The 24,608-nt window shown below is 46.6% G+C and overlaps 1 protein-coding gene across 5 annotated transcripts in view; it reads right to left on the minus strand.

Moving 5' to 3' along the window:
* ankrd50 (ankyrin repeat domain 50) overlaps window positions 1-24,608 on the minus strand; it is a 68,293-nt gene that overhangs the window by 11,808 nt on the left and 31,877 nt on the right. For 4 of the 5 annotated variants that reach the window (XM_047334255.1, XM_047334252.1, XM_047334251.1 and 1 more), the window contains 2 exons: window positions 23,117-24,379; window positions 9,557-9,789 (listed from right to left, as the gene is read on the minus strand). In XM_047334255.1, coding sequence (XP_047190211.1) covers window positions 9,557-9,789; window positions 23,117-23,643 — 760 coding nt within the window. In that variant the 5' untranslated portion in view covers window positions 23,644-24,379. The remainder of the gene's footprint in view (window positions 1-9,556; window positions 9,790-23,116; window positions 24,380-24,608) is intronic. The other variant, XM_047334254.1, reaches the window with a different exon arrangement.

Raw genomic sequence — 24,608 nt, forward strand, 5'->3', positions numbered from 1 at the left:
GGGAAATTGAAAGGATTCAACGCAGGGGGACGGGGGAAGCTGTGGGAATCAGGTACTTGCAAAGTCATCCTTGGCATGCAGGTCAAAAGGTATCGGGGGAAAAAAAATAGTCTTTACTTTAAAGACTTGCTTGAAGCCAAACTAGCCTGAAACGTGCCAAGAATCCCCTTCCCTTTAGTTCAACTGAAGTTAAAATTAAGACTTGATTGAAATACCCATCAATTAAAGTCCCAAAACGACAAGTTGTGCACTGTACAACAGCCTTAAAATGAATACATATGAAATCTCAAGTCTATAAACATGTGGCAGGGAGGGGCATGCCACATACCGATGGAGGGCATCACCTCAAGAGGAGATAAGAGGCCAGCCGGTCTGTCGGCCACGTTCAGAATCACGTTACTGTGCCGCGCAGCACCTTAAAGGTGTTAGGAGGCACAGACAGGGCACAGACCTGTAATTTGCCCCTCGGCTGTCAGACTGCGGGGCGGTGAAATTACAGTATTCAGCGAGGATTACGGTCGCCGGCTCATCCAGAGTGAGGCTCAACGTGCAGCCTCGCAGACGACAAGTCATAAATGAATACGGGCATAAATCAGGCTCGTCTGTGTAAGTGTGTAAGCCTATTTCAAGAAAAAAAGGGGGAGGGGAGGGAGGTAAGCTAATTAAATAAGTCGTCGGTGGAAATCGAGGCACGGAGACGATGGGGCGTGACATTTCCTACACATTTTGAAATTGATTGACCAATCACAACAGACTGGGCCAGCTGGCCAATCGGAGCAGACCTATGGGGTTGATAGGGAGGGGGCGGGGCTAAAAGAAATCCAGGTGTTTTAGGCAGAGGGTGAAAAGAGGAGCCGCAGGAATGGGCAGTATGAGAACACTGCTGCCTTTTCTGAAAATTAGAGCATGTAAACCTTTTCAAGTGGTCACCAAAATTAAAAGTACGAGCCTGAATATGAGCATAATATGTCTACTTTAAAAAGGAGAGGGCGTTTATTGTGTTTTGGTCGCAGGAGGCATCTGTCAAATGTTCTCTTTTGGTTCAGTGTCGTGCAATTTTCGGCCGCGGCATCGCCGCCGAAAATGTGTTGGAATCGTCTTTAACTATCACATAAAAAGCTTTTTTACATTTTCTGCGTAAATGCTGCTTCGGAGCTCCCTCGCCTCTCAGAACCCAAAATTGTTCTTGGCATCAAACCCGTCATAAAACTCACTCAACATTTTGTCACTTCACAGTTAAGTTTCGGATTCATCCGTTGGGTTCATACGAATTATACGCATCCAATTGTCGCGTAAAAAACAAGACACCCCAGAAGACGTGTCGCCGGGGGAGTCGGAGGCGAGCGAGCGAGAGAACATCTTTGTCTCTCGTCAGGGAGAAATTCCACAGCCCAGAAGAAATAAACTGGTGCTCGCTCCTTTACGACTGTGTTTGTGTTGTCTGTCGGCCAGAAGATCCCGCGGTCTCTCCAGCGAGGTCTCACATTTGACCAGAAGGAAAGTTAACACACACGAAAAAACACAGCACCAAACCATGGAGATGTTAAGAGTTTGGTTGACCTTCCTTTTTTTTTTTTTTAAGTGCAGACACGGCCTTGCCCTGTGCCATCGGGGACAAAGGGCTGCTCAGAGAGACGGTGGAGGAGGAGGAGGAGGAGGAGGAGGGCGCCCCTCTTTTTCATTTGTGATGATTGGTGGTAAATCACTTCTGTCTCTTGACGGGGTAAAAAGAAAGCTCCATTCACGGAGGGAAGATGTGGTTCAGGTCCTCGCTCTGGGTCGACCGCCACGCTCTCCGAATGACACACACAAACACACACCCGCCCAAGAGTCACGTAGTTTTCCTGAAAGTCTCGTCTCTGACTGCTGTAAGGACTTATCTATGGAAGGGTATTAGGGCCAGTCATAAGAAGAATAGAAATGACGGGGAAGATTTTTTTTCTTCCCTTTTCATCAGCACCAAACAACCGGATGTCGATGTTTTGCTAGCCAGTTTGCTAAGCTAACGCTAGGTGCTAACCAAGTTGTAAAGTTGCGATATTATTATCGACAGGCTGAATCTGGAAGAAACAACGCGGTGACAACGGGCGTTTGCAACGTGAGCGTCTACGTGCGTCCTGACCCCCCACCTACCGAAGCTAGCGTAGCTTTGCTAACGTTAGCTAACGTGGATGTGTGACAGCTGAACTGGAACCACAACACGGACGTTTAGGGACATTTCCATCTCTATGGTGGACATTTTGACTTTATTCTGGACATTTTGACTTTATTCTGGACATTTTGACTTTATTCTGGACATTTCGACTTTATTCTCGTCATTACTATTTTATTGTCGAAATGTTAAATAAATAAAAGAAATCTTCCCCCTCATTTTTTCCCCCTTATGCCTGGCCCTTATACTCTCCCGTACTTATCTCTGTACTAAAGTAGAGCTACAGTTTACTTTGGGAGCACGTGCAAATGTGTCACCGATGGAAGGAAATGAATAAAAAAAAGCCCCCCCCCCCCCCCCCCAAAATGCTTCACAGGATGAGCGTCCTCTTGAAGTGGCCACACGCTCCTGTAACATTCCTCATTCCGCCGAGCCAGGAATATAACCGTCTTAATTACAGCTGTGATTCATAACTAAGAGGGGCTTTCATATGTGTGTCTGTATGTGTGTGTGTGTGTGTGTGTGTGCGGGGGGGGGGGGGGGGTTTACAAGATTCTTCGACTTAATAGAAGCCCTCGACTCCTGCCAAGTGCCCCTCATGACCAAGTACAAGAACTATGAGCCAAAAAATTAGGAGGAAAAACTAAAACTAAAACTTAAAAATGTATTTTATGATAGTGGAAATCAATCTAATTGAAGTTGCTGTAACAACCGCGGAGCAGGAATGTGGTTGTTGGAAAAAAAAGGGGGGGGGGGGGGGGTGTCTATTATCGCTTCACCCGCTCCAGCAGAACACCGATACTGTGTTATTATAACTACTGGCACGGCAGTTCGCTAAATCCACGGCTTCTGCGTCCGTCCTCATCCCTCGCTCACGGTGGAATCCTAAGTACAGCCTGCGCTGGGTTTTTGTTTTCCGTTTCCTTCAAACCGGGGCTGCATCGTTGTCATCTACCTCCTCCTGCACCTCGCGGATTGGTGACGAGATGCTTCGGTAGCGGGAGGAGAGATAATACTCACTCTATTATCTCAGATCCTAACATTTATTTTAATATTTTGACTCGGTATGAACTTGTTCTGAAAGCTGGTTCCGTTTGAACCCAGTAGAAAAGACGGTTTTGATAAGAGATGAAAGATTCTTATCTTCTTTCTTTTCGACCGACTACATCCTTGGATTTTAATTGAATCTTTTGATTCCGTGAATAGAAAGATGCTTATTTACTGCAGAGGATCAGATGAGAAGAGCAACATCACTCTCATATCTCGTATCTAAATATGCAACTGAGGAAACTGAGTGTCCACAGGTAACAAGATCCGCCTACCAGCATCTCTAAATATCGCAGATTAACACGTTATGTGTCCTTTTCCTTTTCATGACGGGTTGCACTGTGCTGCACGATTACTTATTTAGAAGTCCCTCGGCAACAAGCAAAGACTCTTCAGTGACTGCTTGACAGGGGACCTATTGTGCTTTTCCTTATTTATCTGTTGCATGTTTTATTAGAAACGTAGCGATCTGCTCTGACATTCGTCAGGTTTGCCATGTTTTGTTTTTTTTCTTCTTCTGAGGCTGACGTGGGCACATCCATACAGGCGAGCACAGCTCGTTCTGCCGACAACGGGACAGCATTTTAGGATTTAGCTTTTAAGATTTTCGGACAGCAGATGTTTTCCAACTTGTGTGTATGGCAGAAACTTAACTCAATAAATGAATGACCTTCTTCCGCGCGGAGAGGAAAACCCAGGGTTGACTGAGACTGAGTTGATATCCAGCTTCGTAGCACACGTTATCCAGGATGGTTATGTTATAGGATGTTATGCCAACTCAAGCCGGCTAACGAAAACATATCCTGGATATGTTGAACTCGCTTTTCAGTTCAGGCCCCAGGAACAGACGTATACTTTTTTCTAGCAGTAAATATCAATCTCAAATAAATGCCAGTGGAGGTCAGTTGGCGTGTGGCAACCTGGCAGTTCAACCTGTGATTTAATAAGACTCATCTCCCCTCCTCCCTTATCAAAAGAAAAAGAATATTCATGAGCATCATCAAATATTCTCATGTTGTATAATTTTCCGCCTGCCTGCCGTCCCCCAGACGAGCACCTACACAAACCTCGCAGCCTAAAGAAACGGCGACTCTGACAATCACGCAACACAAGCGCCGTTGGGCAGATGGAAGCCGTCACAGTTCACCGACGCCTCCGTACGCTCGCACACACACGAGGGCTGGATCGTAATCTATACAGGGATTATTATTAAAATGAGCCCGTAATTATTCTAATGTGACCATAAGCAAAGTGTAATCTGATAAACCCGCAGCACAATAGGATGCAGCACATTATCACTTTGACCAATTCTGAGAAATCGTCACCTTGATGAGGAAGACAAGAAAATTATAAGACAATTGTAAGACAATTATGAGAGATTTGAAAATATGAGCTGTGGAAAAATGTCAGAGAGGCTGTTTCTATGTAAATGCCCAACCCCCCCTCTCGCCCGCCCCGCCCCCTCTTTCCTCCTACCCCTCACCCTCCCTGCTGCCGGAGGCCTTTCTCAAATTGGCACAGATTCTAACCCGGCTCCAAAAACCAAAATCGCTGCCTAAGTGTTTCCACTCCGCTGCCCCGCTCGTGGTCTTTACAGTAGCACAGAAACAGGAACACAGAGCTTCTTCTCTCCGTCGGTCTGCTGTCACCCGGGACATAAAGAAGTCATCTCTGGGGTTTTTTCAGTACGGGTCTGCGCTTTATTTCCATCTCGGGTCAAAGTTAACACGCATGAAGACTGAAGCTAAATAGCGACCGAGCGATCGTATATAACGCGACTCTCGGACCAGAGGAGGGGGAGGGAGATACACTCTGCAGCAGAATCCCTCAGCTCCTCCTCGGCCAAAACAGAACAGCCCTTTGTTTGTGGGGCATTGGCCGAGCGGATGCGAGCGAGGCATTCTGCAGCACAAAGTCGGGTTGCCCTCCTTCTTCTTCCTGCTCGGGTCTCGGAGGTGTTGAAAAACTTCCCAGAGCGCATTCCTGCTCTGAGACGGACACACGGTGGGAGGGGGGGGGGGGGGGGGGGGGGGAAACACAAGCTTGAAAAATTTCGAATTCTGTACGAAAATCGGGGCAGACTTTCTGGGGGCCACGGCGACTTCTCTGGCGTGTGTGTGACCTTTATCGACACTATATTCACACCAACCGCAAGGTTCCCATCGCCGCAGACCCAGAGTATACTGGGAAAGCCACACAACCTCCTCCGCCCCAGACAAAACAGGCCGCTCGTATAAAAAAGGACTTGGCTTCTGCGCGGAGCGTGAAAAGTGGAGGCTACTGGCAGGTCACGGCCATCTCCGACTTGTAAACAATACGCGGGGGGACTCTTAGGGGACACTTGGCCCAACGTTGACATTCAGAAGTCGTTTGGTCTATTTCGGGGGGCGGCGCTGCACGTATAAGGAACAGTCACAACTCTGCTGTATTCATAATGATAATAATAATAATAATCATAAGGCCCCAGAGCTAATCGAGGACACGGTGAAAGCGGGGTGAGCGTGTTTGTGTTGCAAAGGAGGACGGAGGAAGGAAGAGAAAAAAAAGCCAGTCTTCCAGTGTTGAACTAAAAGCGGAAGACTGAATCCAGACAAAACAGAGACGCCGCTAAAAGCACGAGAGGGGGAGGAAGGCCACGGCTCATTGTGCGTCTCAATGCACAAACTCAATGGGATCCGACGAAAAGCTAAAAATAAAGAGTTTCGAATATCCCGAGCAGCGTGTTCGTCTAGAAAAACCTCACATATGTCCTTCACTCCCCTTTTTAAAAAAAGGGGGTCATCGGGTCTGACGTGCGACCGTGGTTCATCTGTTCAAAAGGAGGTTCGTCTCTGTGGCAGCCAAATGCCAGGCCAATTGGAATAAGAGCCTGACAAAAGCTTGGCCATCATCAAAGGGGCCGGTAAAAAAAAAAAAAGAGAGAGTGAGCCAGTTGAGAAAAGAAAAAAAAAAAGAAAGGAAGAAATGAAAGACGATAACTGCTGTTTATCTGATTGTTCCGAGATGAAATTCCCCTTTCAAAAACCAAAAGAACAGACGGCTCGGAAGAAGAAGAAGAAGAAGAAGAAGAAGAAGAAGAAGCAAGACAGGCAATCACAGAAGTCCCGGAGATTCTCTGAAGTGAGTTACAGATAAAAAAAAATTGGGGGAAAAAAATCCCATTAGCATTTACATCTGTAGCATATACGGCGATATATTCCCCCCCGCTCACTCCACTGTCAGATGCAGTAGACTGATAAAATCTGGTGATTTAAAAAACTGTAGTTCGGGCCAAACACAGCAGATTGCTTGTGCCCACACACACACACACACACACGGTTAAATGCAAATTCCTGCAGTAAAATTAAAATAAAAATACAACCTCTTTTTGTCTGTTTTTTCTGGAAAACGTTGTGAGGACGCTTCACTCTGATACCTATCCAGAATCTAATCTAGCACTCACGGATGCGTGGGCGGGCACGTCTTCGCAATTATGAAGTGGGCAGCAGCTCGGTTTGTTTCGCAACGAAGCTCACAAAAGACTCGGGGAGCGGAGTTCCTGGTGTCCTTAAAACCCCCAGACCCCGCCCACTCACTCACTGCCACTGTCCATGTTCAACAGATTCCACGCTGGAACCGGTCGTCTGACGATAAATCTAACAGGATGACAAACTTGCTCCATGAAATGATATCCCAAATCAATACGCAGTTAACGTCCATTATAAAAGATTGGTTCGAGTAGAAGCGCCCCCCCCCCCCCCCCCCCCCCTCGTTCGTTACACCCGAATGGACGCAACAAGCTTTCAACCAGGAAATCAATTAGTATGACATTTAACTTTCCTGATGAACTGGTTTTTTTTTTTTCAATAAAATGGCGGTACATTATGAAAATGCCAAATACAGCAACAAGCAACAGTTTGAAAAAAATTCAGCTTAAAATAATAGAAATCAGAAAGAAAAAAAAATACTGGAATGATGAACTGATTATCAAAATAGTTGCTGTTCATTTTCTGGTAAATGACCAATCAATTGATCAACTGTTCGAATCCTCGAGTCCCCTTAAAGGGGCAGTAAGCGTTTCTGGAGAAAGCTTGTTTCTGTCTTTGTTGCTGTTGATGTGATTTCACTGCTCTGGTCGGGGTCTCGAACCCGTGACCTCAGGTACAGGAGTCTGACGCACTAACCACTAGGCCAAACCTGCGGAGTTGCAGTGCTTCCCGCCAACACATCTCTTTACGGGTTCTACAGGTGATAAACTCGCGGTGTTGTGTGGTGCGGTCCGTACCATTTGTTTTTGTTTTCGATTTACGGACCCCGGGCGAACACACAGAAGTAACAGCTGACAGACGGTGAGGAAATATTCGCTGATTTTTACAAAGCGCGTGTTGCTCTAGAATCGCTTACTGACACTTTAACATCATATATTATATGTAAATAGCAGAATGTATAGTTTTGTACTCTCCTGCTTTCAGTGTTGACCTATTATTGCCATGTACATCATCTGCGTTGTTTCCCAAGCCTCCGACGTGAATGTACTGCCCACTTGAAATCCAAAGTCGAATATCAGCGATAAGCCTGCCACCGAATGCAATAATATGATAAAGATAATACCACTTAACGTCTCAATCTGTGGATATTTTACCTGTAAATCATCTTAAAGTGTCCCTGGACCACGATACACCGCCCTGACAGACAAGATCAATCCTGTTCCTGTATGATACACAACACAATACAGCAGCTTCTACATTTATAGAAATGTTGCCTCATATAAGCAACAGCAGCATTTCAAGATGTGATTTAAAGTCGGATTCTTTCTCTATGACAAATTTTCAGCGTCTGATTTAATTTGAAGGGCGCTCGGAAAAATGCCATTTCAGGATCCGCCCCGTTTATCCGGTCGTGCACCCACACCCTCCACGAAAGTGTCCCGAAAATCAGTTCAGATGTTTTTTGCGTAATCCGTCTAACTAACAAGCAGACAAACAAAAACAGATAAAAAACACAACCTCCTCGGCTGAGGTTTGAAGCGTCAGCAAGCAATTTTGGAAAAAGCTTGTCTCTCTGTCTTTTTTGTGGCTGTGCCGAAAAAACTGTTGTTTTTTTTTGTCACACAGAACCGACAGCTGGCGGATGTGCAAAGTCACAAATTACAGCTACTACGGAATTTCCACCGCACTTTTCTTTATGCAGTAAACAAAAGGGGGAAAGAAACGTTGCTCATTGTGGCGTCGTGCTTCTCCTCAGCACAGGAGCGACTGCTCAGACTAACCGGGACGTTGCGTAAAGGACTCGAGGAGCCGCGGGCGCGAGAAGCCTCCACACGTCGCTGCTATTTTGCAAAAGATAGAGGAGGCGCACACAAGCCGGTTGCGAGGCCTGCGGCGGAGACACTTCCTCCCACACAGCCAGCTCCTTGATGAATGCTGTGCCAGCTCATCGCCGCGGAGTGGGCCGCCAGCCTGACAAGGAGATAATAGCGGGCCGCAGTGGTGACGGTGTCATAGGACATCGGGGAAGTGCTGCGACTCTTGCGAGAGGTCTGCGGCGGTGACCCTAATCTCTTCGGGCATTGTCGCGGTGGCGGAGGGCCGTTTGCATCTGTACCCGGCAACAAAAATGGGCCGACGCTGCAGGTTTTGTTTGAAACATGAAATGCAGATGAAATGTATCATATTAAGACTGATATTGATATTGATATTGATCGGAAACAGGCACTGGCGCGAATCCTGTCAATTTCTCTTTACGTCAGCGCAGCACAACTTGAGGGTTGAGGTATCACAATTAATCTGGCGATTGCGCTACAAAGAGCTCTTTAAACCATTTTAGAAGTTTCCTTTCATACATGAACTCTGGACAATGTCTGCAGGATTGAGGCTGGACTTTAATCCGGAGTACTGTATGAGGAACGTAGCAGGAGATTGTCCAGATCGGACGCATTCACGACAGCAGGATAATGCTGCGTTCCGTTACACCTCGGAACTCGGAGCCCTTAAATCGGAGTTACCGTTCCATTATAATCTCGGGAACATGGAATTACCAACCTCCGAGTGGGAAATTGCAACTGGAACGCCCCTCCAAATTGGAATTTCGACTTGGAAGCTTGGAGAAAATTCACCATCATTACTTCCGAATTAAGGTGTTCCGAGTTCCGAGGTAAAATGGAACGCAGCACGATCTCCGGATCATGCTGTGAGGGCATGATATCTCCGATTCTCCTTCTGTATTCTCACACGCTCACTTGGTTGTTCTCCGGATATCATACTAGGAGGACTATCGGGAGAAACTCTGGAGAGTCTCCAGAGCAACATCTGCGGACGTTTGCGTTCTCACATACAGCCCCCCTCCGGAGAAGTTTGGGACAATGTCCGCGATATTCACCTGTGAAGAGTTTGGTGATGGCCTTGTTCTGCCGCCGCGCGGAGCAGACGAGGAGCAGCCAGGGCGGCAGGAACTCGTGGTGGCTGGCCAGGAGCTCGGCGATGGTCCTGGGCGCGCCGGGGGGGGACCTCTGCTCGCCCTCGCCCAGCTGGCAGCCCTCGTCGATGGAGTCCACGAGCAGGAAGAGCGACTGCTGCGGCGGCTTCACGCCCAGCAGAGGCAGGAGGACGCACCTGAAATAGAGGAAAGGACGGACGGGAAGAAGAAATGTTTTAGTCTTCATCCCGACGAACCAAAACGCAGAACATCTTTCTTCATAAGGGGCTGAAACAGCATTGTCCTTTAAAACTAATGTTAAAAAATCAGCTGATGAACCATTTCCCCTCAGAAAATGAAGAAAAAACGTCCTGCAGCCCAATGTGTCATCTTTAAAAGGACTCGTTTTTCTCTACAGATAAAAATCGACCCCAAAGGAAATCCAACAAGAACCTCTTTACAGACGACAACAACAACGATGATTAATCCATGATCAATATTCATTTTCACAATCTCCTTCAACTGATCACAATATCAATATCAAACCGATCGTTCCAGCGGCGCTAACTATCGTAACTAGGGCGCATTAGTCGGGCGTCCAAAAGGTAATTTCAGCTTACAAGCTAATAACTAAATGCATATTTTCATTATACTGACACTTCAGGCTTTCTCGAGGCGTCCCAATCGCAGTTCATCGGTCTCGATAGGGAGAGGGAAGAGCGTGGGCGTTTAAAATACGTCTCCATCCGACCCAAACCGCATCCATTAACGGGCCCGCTGCAGATGAGTGGAGCTCACAGAAAACACCCAGAGCAGATAAGAGTCATTCATAATTCAGTGGGGCCCTTTTGTTTTGCGTTTTGTTTCGACAAAAAACTTTGCCCGAGAGCCAAATGCTCGGCATTCGGGTGATTTCAGAAAGAAACGTGTTTAGCAACTATACCACGACAAGTAAACACGCGAGTCAAACCTCGACAAAGCTCCCTGCGACATTAATATGGCTGTCTGACAGTGAACATCCATTGCGCTCAGCCCCGTGGCACCGTTTTAATGCCACATTAGACTCTTGTCAACGCCAAAACTCAGAGTCAGACGTGGAAGCTGCTCCAAGTAGCTAATGTGTCACTTCGCTAAATAACCACTTGCTGGAGCGAAATAGCCTTTTGTTTTTTGGGGGGTTTTCTGTGACCTCTGACGAGACTCTTGTTTCACTGTAACTGTAACAACTGATATATCGGTTGGCCGACTCCCAAGACTCATAAAATTACTCAACTGGCCTTGGATTAAGGATGTGATGTTTTTTATATAAGTAACATTGTAATCTAGGTCTAGGTTAATTCAACATTTTAAAAAAAAGGCGTTTGAAGAAGTCAATTAATCGACATGAAAACGCAACTCCAGAGTGGAATGGGGGGGGGGGGCTGCCGTGCAGATAAAAGCGGTCACCTTCCGGATGACGGGACGGTCTCTTTAACTACCACTCTGCCTTAATGGTGCTGACATTGCTTGTAAGCTTTGTCATAAAACACTAAAATACTGTTTTAATGAGACTTCCTCTGGATGCTCAACAGCCTGTCACTAACCCCCGTGGCTCCAAAAGCCCATTGCCTCTTTTTTTTTCTTCTTTTTCCTTTTTTTTTTAAGCGTCGACCACTCTGGGCTTACATTTTAACCCAGTGAATATGTCGAGAAAGTCTTAAAAGGAAAGTTTCTGATGATGATCTACAACATTTACAAGAGTAGGTGTCAAGATGACGCTCGACACAAAACATCAATGATGCTGTGAATGAACGTGATCTGTTGTACTGCATATACTTCATAGCAGAACTTAGCACATGTCATGTATAACCAAGTTGATTTTGTTATTATATTAACTTCCTTAATTTTACATGATTTAGGTTATTTTCTTGTATAAAAGTTCAATAAAAACAATGTAAAAAAAAAAAGAAGAAGCGGTTGACTGATTACCAGTCAATATCAAACGGCCATCCCTGATTTACAGTACACATAATATGAACAGGGCTGCAACTAACGATTATATTCATTATCGAATATAGATTTTCAGTATGCTTACAGAGCAGCAAAGAAACCAGAAAATATTCATATTTAAGATTAGAGCTGCAACAGTTGATCGATCAGTAATCAACTACTAAATTAATCACCAACTTTTTTTTTTATAATCGGTTAATCGGTTCAAGATTCTCTGATTTCAGCTTCTTAAATGTGAATATTTTCTGGTTTCTTTTCTCCTCTATGACAGTTTAAGATTAGAGCTGCAACAGTTGATCGATCAGTAATCGACTACTAAATTAATCGCCAACTTTTTTTTTTATAATCGATTAATCGGTTCAAGATTCTCTGATTTCAGCTTCTTAAATGTGAATATTTTCTGGTTTCTTTTCTCCTCTATGACAGTAAACTGAATATCTTTGGTGTGTGGACAAAACAGAACATCATCTTGGGGTTTGGGGAATACGGTCAACATTTTATGAACCAAACAACTAATTGATTAATCGAGAAAAAAATCTGCAAATTAATCGATTATTGACAAAATTACTTAAATTACTTTAAAAAAAAATACTACTTTTACTGATCATCAAAATAGTCGGTGATCAATTTAATAATCGATTACTAACCGATTGATTGTTGCAGCTGTAAATATGATGACCAATAGGTAAACACTATTTTGTAAGATATTTTTCATTGCCATTCTGAGATTGCAATATTATTTTAGCAATCGAGCTGTCAATCATCAGGAACCACCGCCCTTGCACCATTATTCAAAAAGTGTCACTAATTGACCTTTGACAGTTTTCTTTGTTTCGCAGATACGTGTCCGACGTATGAATCAATCCATGATTGTGGCGCCGCCCACCCCCACTTGAACAATACGCGTGTCACTCTGCAGAGACAATGCGAGCGTCTCCGGGGGCTTCGGTCAGAGGTGGATGCTCGACTCGAGTCAAGGCAAACCGCTTGTGGACAAATCAACACTCACTAAACAATTAAACTGAATTCACACTCGTATCAGAGAGGACGCACAAGCGTCAGTATTTTTTAATAACAGCACGTAAAACATGACTCAAGCCAAATCATGTGTCATGCGATCAATGACCTTTGGCACCGTTTTCTAACATGGACGCTATATCATGTATATTTCATGTTGTATGTATTGTGTTTTATATGTGATGTACTGTTTGTATATTCTGTCACTAGTTTGCTGTTAATCGTTTTATTTCGTTTACATTTTCCTGCCCAGGGACCACAGATGCAAATGAGCTATGAAGCTAACTCCTTTTTCCTACGAATTGACTGTAAAAAAAAAAAAGTTAATCATTGAAATGTTCTATCACAAGTTGCTCACAGTGCCCAGGGCAACTACTGCAAATTGTTTTTCTGTTGTCCCACAGTCAGCACAAGACCCTAAAGATATTCAATTACCGAGGAGAAGCAGCAAATTCTCATATTTTCGAAGATTGAACTAAAAATCGTTGTTGACTGTTACGTCCTCAGTTAATCAACAGTGGACGAAATCCGTCACCTCCGGAAGACACCGAGCAGTTTAACCTGTTTTTGAAATGAAAGCAGTGTATGAGAGCCTGATGTTGCTCGGCCTTTCAGAAACCCAGTCAATCACTTCTGATGGACGCGGCCCACGGAGAACCTGCGGTGCCATCTGGGGGCCTTGCCAAAAGGAATGTCCATCCACAGCGGTGTGTGTGTGTGTGTGTGAGAATGGCTGTGTCTGAGGCCACGCTGCCCACTGAGACAATCAAATCCACGGTGACAGCAAGTGGGCAAAACAAAGAGCCATTCTTCTCGCACAATTCGGCTACTTTCGGGGGCCTGTCAAAGAGTCAAAGGACGAGGACGGACGGACAAAGGGAAAACTCCATGGGATGTGGGAGATGGGAGAGAAAGTAAAGCTCGGGGGAAAAAAAGCTGATTTAGTTTGCCGCACACAAACCTGCCGCATACCTGAGCCAGAAAATGAAAAGTACTTCAGCCACACACACACACACACACACACACACACACACACACACACACACACACACACACACACACACACACACACACACACACACACACACACACACACACACACACACACACACACACACACACACACACCGTTGTCTTGGGGGCGTTTGTACCGACTATTTTGGTTCTCGCTCCAAGTCCTCGACATATGCCAATTGCTATTTAAGACAAGAAAGAACAAGGGGAAGGTGGTGTGTGTGTGTGTGTGAGAGAAATGCATCTAATGCTCTCACCATCTGTCATGTTGTGCTCGGGACGGCGGCGCCGCCGCCCCCTCCACAATGTGCAAAAGTGAAGGTTTTCAACGTGACGTTTAGTGAAGATGTCTGGGACGACGGGGCCGCGCCGCGCCAGAGCCTCGCAAATTTTACACAGCTCGCTTTTACGGAGCGGGCGCTGCGCCTGAAATCCACACCGCGCAACCAAACATCACCACGCACACGCGCACACGCACACGCACACACACACACACACACACACACACACACACAATCTCAGGAAACCAGAAGGTGAAATATACAATCCATGTGGGGTCTCGACGCGGGTCCGTTTTATAATGAAAGAGCGGGGCCAGCAGGTGAGCTCGGCTCTCGTGTTCAGACAGATCGCGACGCAAAGTGATTGTGACAAAAGTTTTCCACTGTTACCGGTTGGAAACCAGCGAGTCTTTTCATCAGAGGAAGAAGAAACCCATCTCTTCATTTGGCAGCGAGTCGACGTGCAGGACGCCTGCGCTCAGCGTCTTTGAAAAGTCAGGAGAGATGAGCGCCGCGGACCTGGACGACGGCCGACTCGGGAGATGAGTCGCCTGCAGCTTCTTATATGATTCTCACATTATGCACAATGGGTATTAGAAATCATCTCGTTCGCAGTGATCACACTGATGAAGACAACGGGAGCGACGTGGTGGTTAGAGCAAAACAGTCTGCCCCAGACGGTCCAGCTGTTTCCTGCCTGATACGTCCACCATAAGCTCTCGTTTCCTGCTGTTATCATCTCGCTCCGTTTTTATCTCACTGGACCTAAATCTCAAAATCGACGGCAGCGTGGACATGCGCTGAATTAAGCTCGTCTTTGTACGTTTATTTTTCACAAATCGTGGTTTGATTGGTTAGGAAAGGAGCGTATTTACATTCATTAGACAGATTTCACCTCTGAGGATGACAACCTTGCAGCAGTAAATTGGTTTCTCATCAAAAACGCAGAAATGGCCTTTATGATTTGTTCAAAACGACCGAGCAGCGGGGTTTTTTGTTTTAAATTCTCATTATGCTTGAACAATTGCATCGTGTCTGGACACAAATGAGTTTAAAACCATGGCGACTCACAGTTTTTTAACAATTTGTCTGTCCCCACGTCCTCATGAGCAGTGATGGGAATTTGAGAGTCGGCTGCAGTTTGGAAAGTTCCTAATCTCCAATGTGTTGAATCTTTAATCTCTGCTAGCTCGGCTCTGGGGATGGGCTTTTGGTCAAACTTTAATATCCTGATAAGTGCAGGAAGTATTGCTACAAAAGTTGATAAATAAATTCATGTCCTCATCAAGGTGAATTCTAAAAAACTGCAGTGATCCTCTGTTTTTGCAAATTTGTCCAAAACTGCGGTGAAAGACCACCTTATTTTGCTATGAGCAGAAAATGATTTTGTTGAAAAGTTTTTGAAAAGCAAGACATCAAAAATGTAGTCTTGTGCCAAATCTCAAAAGCTGAACCTCCCAAGCATTGTTCCCCCCTCCCTCCCTTAGTGACGTCAAGTCGGGCGTTTCTAAAGCAGATGACCTCATGTGATGACATCCCACAACAGCAAAGCAACTGATCACTTTTGAATGGTGAGTATTGTCAAAAAAAGTGCTTGTTCCTGCCATTCTTTACAATGCGCTGGACAATGCGAGAATTAGATTTTTTGGCCTAATGGACGAAAAAATCAATTCCCGAGCTGGATCCCCGAGCAGATGAAAAGCCTCCAGCTGTCTGACGGACGCGAGGAGCATGTGGAAGCCCAATCCGGAGAACAACAACAACCGTTTCAAAGTGGCTGCTCATCAGCGACTCTTCTTCAATGCCCCATAAAACAACAAACTAAAATTAATATCTACTGGCCTCGGTGATAAGAGTCTTGTGATGTTTCAGATTGTCATCGCGGCGGGCATGGGACCGGTCACAACACACACACACACACACACACACACACACACACACACACACACACACACACACACACACACACACACACACACACACACACACACACACACACACACACACACACACACACACACACACACTGTTTTGACGAGGGGCGACAGCCTCATCTGGGAGTATTGCTCATCGTACGAAATCCAACCACTGACTGTTGCTATTAGACATCACAGTTAACTTCAAGTAAAAGCCTTCAACTCCTTCAATCGTCATCAACTTGTTCACTTAATAATATAATAATGATATATAATATAATAATTCGGGGCCCATTTAACGATTTGCACAAGTGTAAACAGACGCACGCCTATTTCCCAGCCAGCACACATACCTCGCAGACAACTATTCCAAATCCCCAAAGCTCTTCCCAACCCAGACGAGGTGAGCATTCCTGGCCGGCTATCCAACACCGCCAAAGGAATCTGAAATTTCATCCTTCTCAGCCCCCGCGCACCCCCTCCACCCCCTCGCTCTTCTCCCTGCCGACGCTGCTGCCTCCAAAACTCTCCGCCGTGTAAAAGAGGCTCAACGCGTGAATACACACTTCCCACCAGTTTTTCAACACAGGTAGACGCTTGCGGGGGCGTCCCGAGCCGAGACAGGATTTGGGAACAGATATACGCAACTTGACCTGGATTCAGCAGCTGCGAGCGGCTCCGGCACCGGCCAGATCAACAGTCATCATCAGGATACAATCGTGGAATTGGATTAAAGGCACTGAATACATGATTTTATTTATTTTTGTCAATCATCTAACTCTTTTGCCAAAATTAGATTTGGAGAGATTTCTCTATTTGTGGGATATGTTTTTTCCCCCCTTGTTTCCTCTGTGGTTTTGGAATTGGCAGAACCAGTTGGAAAAGAGTGATGCTGCGTATTTACAGCCACCAATCAGAAGTCAGAATTTCCCCCCGGCACTCTCCGTATGACGCAGATTTTATGGCTATTGAAACTTAAACTTAGATTTGGCTTTGGACATTTAAAATCGAAGAGAAATATTTGGAAATCTTACAGTAGGTTGTCGGGGGCTTTAACCACAAAGGTAACTACTGAGGCAAATATGCCAAAAATTCACTGGTTCTAGCTTCGATAACATTTACAGTCTGCTTTTTTCTTCTTCTTTGTAAATCAAATACCTTTGGGTTGTGGACCCATGAGCAATGTGAACACTTGACCTTTGACTCTGGGTCCATGATGTCCATTTATTTTTATATATGTAATGGACCAAATGATTGTAAGAAGTAAGATGCAACCCTCCGTTTCATCCTTGTGAATGAATGAAACTTGATTTAACTCTTTCTATCAATGTACGACAAGCTTGAGCTCCACAATTTACGAGTTCATTTATTGAGTAATAACTCAATAATGTGAATGAGTTATGTATGCCCACACAAGCACGTAGGCACATCCACATACAAACCCTCCCATAAAAACACACACACCAACACACACACACACCAGCCGCCAGTGGCGTGGAGACAGAGGGCCGACCTCAGATTGCTGAGTCATCGCTGCAGTCGCACCAGCGCCGCTGTTCCTCCTCATCTGCTCGACTGGAGTTGATGCGTCACACTGAGAGTCTTTTTCTTTTCTTTTTTTTTCTTTCTTTCTTTCTTTCGTTCTTTCTCCCCCCGCTCGTTCGTAAAATGCGGCCCTTAATCTGCAGCAGGTTTTTCCACGGCCGCGCACCACATGAAAGGCGCGGGGGCCGCTTTCATTTAGCGTCCCCTTAACCCCAATGCGAAAGAGCCGCCCAACGTGCAACAGTCAAAAAGTGAACTCGAGGACGGAAAGAAAAGAAAAAAAGCTCCCCTCGACAACTTATTAAAGAAATGTCTCCGGTGCTTTTTTGCTTCAGACTGACATGTGCCCGAACTTGAACAGTGTTCACATCCAGACAAAGACGTGCAACAGGCACTTTGGGGCAAATCACTGTTTGTTTTTTTTCTTCCCACTGATGTCAAATTGTTCAAGGGTTTCCTCATTAGATCCCAGGATGTCATATCATATTCGCAAAAACATCTTCATATTTATTTATATCTCTGGCTCTGCAGATCGCAGTTTTCCTACACTGTGAGAGCCGATAACTCAGACGCTACAAGACAAGTTCTGATCATACTTCTACTTTGATTATGTACCTGAATTATCAACAAGCTGTTCGGAAGAGAACTTGAAACATGAAACTTTGCATTTTAACAATCACACCGGAAAAAAGATCCAAGTTGCAGCATCATTTTGCTTGCCGTTGCATGCGGAGGGAATAAAAAACTCTGCCAAGAATCTCCACACCTCGCTCACAAACTCGAGCCGCGGCCATTCATCATATCTGAAGCCTGTACCCTTTTACAAAAGAAATAGAAAAACTGGTCGAGCTGCAACTCAAAATCAACTGGTTGCAGCTCAGTGGCGAACAGCACCGACGTCCACATAAAGTCCCACCTACGCTAAAAGGCAGCCTTGTCAAATCAGCAAAAACAACAAAAAGCTGTTGCCTTTAGTTTGACCCACACGACTGAGCTAATTCCACCTATTTAAAAAAAAAAAAAAGGGGCGACAGGAGGCTGACTGGTTGTTTAAAACTCACAGACTCATGCAAGGACCAGTGGAAACACAAGTTGGCCGTGGTCTTCGATAAGACTAATGAGACGAGAGGAATGTTGCTTCGTCTGGAAATAAAATCCTTGACGATACTCTGCGACTCAAGTAGCGAAGCCTCCAGGTAGCGGCGACGAGTTTGACTCATCGGAGCGGGGCGAGGCAACGCTCGCCGTTTGAACAAATTGCTGATGAAATTTTGAAACTGCGGTGAAACTGCCTCTTATCTGGAGAACTGTGACCTCCTGACCTCCGCTGGCAGGCGTCTGTCCTGCCTAACTCCTCACACATCACTTTCAGTCGTGCATGAAACAGGAAATGCAGTGTAGTGAGGCTCGGCGATGAACGGCTGACATCAACATCACAATACTTTCACATGTTGATAAATGATATAAATCATGAAATGGAAAATGTCAAGAAGTTACTGTAGAAAAATGGTCTGAAGAATGTGTTGCACTCGGATTTATTGACATGACTTCAAATGCAGCATGTGTAAAACTAAATCAACTTGTCGAATAATATAAAAATCCAGACAATTTCATCACACTACGATTCTGCGGAAAGTCAAGAATCGACCGTGTTTCCCTGCCGAGCCCAACGGCCTCGTATCCAAACGAGAAAGTTCTGCTTACACGAATAATAATATTTTGTGAGCAGAATTTTAATACCAGCCACACACCAGTAAAGTGTCAATTATATACTTAGATTCTTATATATGGACCAATAGAATAGAATTGAACAGCTGAATGAAAAAGCTGCTGTGATTTAATACTTTGAAATTGTGTTGTTGCTACTTTTCTTCTTAAAGCTACATTTAACTTTTGCTTAAGTAAACATCTTGAATGTGGGAACTACTTTTGTACTTTAAAATTGTCATATTTCTGCTTTTATTTATGGTAAAGGTTCAAAAGACGTCTTCCACTACAGACCGCTGACACAATACGGAGGTAACACAGATTCAACAATGTGCAAAATAAGTGTGAGAGGCGGGGGATTTTATAGATAGAAGATCCAAAACTCAGTTTTGAAACGTTAAAAAAAGTCTGTTCAGTCTGTGGCTTACAGACGTATAGATGGTAAAAGGCCAACGACGTTCAGGCTGCACAGAGTGGACGTAAAAAGAACCCGTGTCTGAACCGGTTTCACTGTACTAACACACGAGTGGTGATTACTATCGACAAACAGCACTGTTTGTCTTTGACGGGGCTGAAGAATTTGGCAGGGCCTCCTCATGCATTCAGTCAGCTCACCTTTCAGATCACAGCTGGATGGGGGGATTGAACAAAACTCTTAAAGGGGCAGTAAGCGATTTTAATCCAATACACTTTTTTTGTAAAAAAAAAATCTTCTAATATTTCCTCGCGGGTCCGCTACATGTCGGTCCTGTGTGTGTGCACCGGAAAAAATTGAATAATAATATAAATCAGCCCTAGCACCACACAACACTGTGTGCAGTTTGTACACATCACTCCCCGACAGCATCCAGCTACAGAGGCTAGCGACAGAGGCTAGCCACAGAAGCTAGCCACAGAGGCTAGCGAAAGAAGCTAGCGACAGAAGCTAGCCACAGAGGCTACCGAAAGAAGCTAGAGACAGTAGCTAGCCACAGAGGCTAGAGACAGAAGCTAGCCACAGAGGCTAGCGAGAGAAGCTAGAGACAGAAGCGAGCGACAGAATCTACTCACAGAGGCTAGCAACAGAGGCTAGCGACAGAAGCTAGTCACAGAGGCTAGCGAAATAAGCTAGAGACAGAAGCTAGCCACAGAGGCTAGAGACAGAAACTAGTCACAGAGGCTAGCGAGAGAAGCTAGCGACAGAAGCTAGCGACAGAGGCTAGCGAGAGAAGCTAGTGACAGAGGCTAGCGACAGAAGCTAGCCACAGAGGCTAGCGAGAGAAGCTAGAGACAGAAGCTAGCGACAGAATCTACTCACAGAGGCTAGCAACAGAGGCTAGCAACAGAGGCTAGCGACAGAAGCTAGCCACAGAGGCTAGCGAAATAAGCTAGAGACAGAAGCTAGCCACAGAGGCTAGAGACAGAAACTAGCCACAGAGGCTAGCGAGAGAAGCTAGCGACAGAAGCTAGCGACAGAAGCTAGCGACAGAGGCTAGCGAGAGAAGCTAGTGACAGAGGCTAGCGACAGAAGCTAGAGACAGAGGCTAGCGACAGAAGCTACCACAGGCGTGTCCTTCTCTCGTACCCGAGGCTGCGGGTTTGAGCCCCTACCAGTGCAGTGACATCATCAACAACAACAACAACAACAAAGAGAGAGACAAACTTTCTCCAAAATCACTTAGTGCACCTTTACGTAACTTTATAAACTATTTAAAAAGTAGAGGCCTCGATCTGTTCATATGAACTCCTCTGTGAGTCTACCTGATGTAAATTAGTGATAAATCGTTGTCGGTAATAAAAAAAATAAAGCTTTACATGGATCCGCCTATCGCTGTGCGACTGCCAGACACAGCCGACAATCTCGGCTTCCTGAAACCAGATAGCATCATGGAACAGTGCGGGTGCCGTTGAAGATTATTTGTGTACAACGGTGCCTTTTTTTCTTTTTTAACACCTGAGATGGCGATAAGCCATTTGCAAGAAGTGCTTTTGTGTCAAGTGTGATAAGCTCGCCGGCGGCGGCGTCTGCGTTGTTGCCGTCGCCATTGTTGCCGTCGCCATTGTTGCCTGCAAATTCTGTGCCCGAGGACCCGAGTGTAACGGAGGCAGAGATTGAGCCAATGTGACTCGTCTCCCCCTGCGAAGCGCCGTGGACGTCGCGGCGTGACACCGAGCAGAGCTGAAGTGAGGACCCCGTCCCCGCTGGGGCCCCCGCTCTCTTGTTTACGTCCCCGCGATAACCTGCCTTTTATTTGAGAGGGTCAAACTGGAGTCGTCGTCGTCGTCGTCGTCATCGTCGGTGTCGCGGGGCACGCGGGATTACGAGCTCACTTCCTTGGGAACAAGTGTGTTGGGGGTTTTTTTTAATGGGGGTGGGGGGAAGAAGAGCGTGGGTTGAGCCGTTGACTGTTTTTTGTGAAAAATGATTTACCTTGCTGAACGTTTGACCTACTTCCCTCTCCGCCCCCGCCGGTGTGCGATGTTGAGATGGTGCAATAAGCGTCACCAGATGGCCAGACAAGAAACGTGAGTGTGTGTTCAGTGCTGCATTCCAGCCGGTGTAGCAGAGAGAATGCCTGACACACACACACACACACACACACACACACACACACACACACACACACACACACACACACACACACACACACACACACACACACACACACACACACACACACACACACACACACACACACACACACACACACACACACACACACACACGTGCAGCTCCTTTTAAAGCCCGTGTCTACAATAACAGTCCCGTCTCGATCGTGTTACAAGCCCGGGCAAGGCCACGAGTCTACTGTACTTCAGCTTCACATCATCTTTCTTTCTTTCTTTCTTTCTGCAGCGGCGGCGCAGGTTTGTTCAGGTCAGCCGGCGAGTCGGTCGGTCTGTCAGTCGCAGCTCCTCGACGTTCACAAGTCCCGAACCGTGACTTAAAAATACCTGACCTTTTCGTGAATCGGAACACCAAGCAAGGGGGGGGGGGGGGCGGCGGTCCCCACCCAGCATGCCTCACCGGGGGGGAAAACCAACAAAACCCCCGTGACATCAAATGAGTGGAGAGGGGCTGCTGAGGCGGAGCTATGTGCTGTGTGAGAGCAGCAGTAAAAGGGGAGGGGGGTGCAGCAGGGTCAGGAGGTGGAGAGGGAGGGAGGGAAGGGAGGGGGGAGGGGCTGGCTCTTTGCCATTTTTTTTTCTCCATTTCCAGCCAAACCAAATTCTTAGATTTCCAACGATACCTGGACCTGGAACCGGTTTTTCTACGAGAGATGCAAACTATAATTCTTTTTAACTAGCAACTGTCATAAAGAAGAGAAGAAAAAAAAGGTTTTTATTCAAATACATTACACACACCGGGTGGTTTCAAGTTGTGCTGCAACTGCCAGTTGTTGCTATTGAGATAAAAAAAACCTGTTAGTTGGGTTTTATCTATCGCTAGGCCTTGTCACGGTAACTACTTTTTGTTGCACCATATGTCTTGTCCCAGAAATACTTGCGATAAACAATATCATCGTCATTTCAACAGCATTTTTTTGATACTGAATCATTAGAGCCTGCTCGTTGCGTGTGCAAGCCCCACACAGTTTGTGTCGCTGCTGAGAAAAATTGTTAACCAAAGTTTAGACTTTGAAGACTCAAAAGCAATTTTGAAGACACGGTGCATTTTAGAAAAAATACTAAGAAATCCATATTTTCTGACAATTTATAGACCAAACCAGTGATTTATTAATCATACGACGAGAACAGACGAGAGGACAGACGCAGTGAGACCTTGCTGGACTGTTGCTGACGTTCATTCTCATGTCAATCATGTCATATTATTGAGGTCAATAAAAATGATTGAGTTCGTCTTCAAGTATCGTATGATAAGTCGTTAACGTAATTATCCTGACAGGCCTGTCTGTCGCAATGGAGTGTTCGAAAATAGTGACAAATATTAAGACATAAGATGTGTAGTTGATGATGAGGTAAAGGAGCCAGAACCTGTCGATCAACTAATCGTCAGCGAGTGAACTGTAGCGAGGAGGAAGAGGAAGAGGGGGTGTGTCCGTGTGCGTCCTCACCTCTTGAAGGCCTCCGTGGGGTTCCTCTCGCACTCGCCGGGCTGCAGGGTGATCTGCACCGCCGGGTCGCGCACCTTCTCCTCGTAGCCCGGCAGCAGCCCGCTGCGGCACAGCTGGGCCACCAGGCCGCGGACGAAGCCGCCGGCGCACAGCGTGTCCGCGTCGTCCGCCCGGCAGAAGTGGAACGCCAGGCCCTGCTGCTGCAGCGCCCGGTGGCTGCCGTGCGCCGACGTGGGCCACAGCAGCTCCGTGCACAGCGCCGTCTTCCCACTGCCCGGCCCGCCCACCAGCAACACCCCCCAGGAGGAGCCGCCCGACTTGGCAGTACCCGCCGCGAGGCTCCCGGCCGCGGACACGCCCCCGCCGGGCGCCGCCGACTGCGACTGCTGCTGCTGCTGCTGCTTGCCGGGAGCGCCGGTCACCCCACCGAGGTTGCTGGTCTTCTCCTGGAGGCAATGCTGGATCTTGTGGAAGACCCACTCCCGGCAGTAGAAGCGCTTCCCCTGCAGCAAACTGGTTTGGGCCATTTTCTTTCGGGGATCTATTCCTCCCACTTCACAGGGGTCCCTGCATTCTGCCTCCACCCCCTCACATTTTCAACTCCAACGAGGGCCAGCTGTAAATTCGGAAATCCATTCTGTCGGCTTGAGAAAAAAACAGAACGTACCTGTCTGGGGGGGGGGGGGGGGGCAGGACGCACACTTTAACTGTCCTCGTTGTTGATGTTGTGAGAAGTGGCTGCAGCTTGAGGAGAACAGAGGAGCAGAGAGAAAAAACGCTGCAGATGGCAGCGCTGCGGTCGCCTCACAGAATATCTAGGTCAAAATTAAAAAGGAAAAAAAGAAAAAGGAAAAAAAAGGGGGAAATCAAAACTCGAGGCCTCACGACGACCATAGATTTTCCACCAACTTTTTCCACAGCTTCCCCACCGGTTGAACTGAGTGCTCCTTGTTATTACGGGTGTGTTGCCTTAGCATGGCGCTGGGCATGGCAGGGCACCCGGCTCTTGAGCGCGTCCGCTGGCAAACTCCGGCCGCTGCTGCCGCCGCCGCCACCGCCGCCGCTTCACACAATCAGCCATGGGAGTTGCAGATGGATTTCCGCTGATGCATTTCAAGACGCTACCGGCGGCGACCGAGGCGGCGCGCTTTCCATTACACTGGCGCGGGAGGAGAGAGAGGGGGCCCGCCGGTGCCAAGAGTCATTTTCTCCAATAACACGCCGAGAGGCCGGGCTCCGGTTCTGTTCTGTTCCGTTTGCCCCCTGGGAAAAAAGGACAAAGAAAACAAAGACTGAATTAGGACAGAACGCAAATCCCCAAGTTGATGCTTTTAATGTCCCTGTGCACGCTGCGGGAGGCCGACATGACATCTCTCTGCTGTTACGGATGTTTTCCCCTAAGACTGCACAGAAGGGTTTACTCTATTCCTGCAGCTAAAGGTGGGACAGTTGATTTTTTCCGGCGCCTTTTATCCTCCACAACCCACATCAG

Source organism: Scophthalmus maximus, chromosome 9, assembly GCF_022379125.1.
Source record: "Scophthalmus maximus strain ysfricsl-2021 chromosome 9, ASM2237912v1, whole genome shotgun sequence".
Taxonomy (NCBI): Eukaryota; Metazoa; Chordata; class Actinopteri; order Pleuronectiformes; family Scophthalmidae; genus Scophthalmus; species Scophthalmus maximus.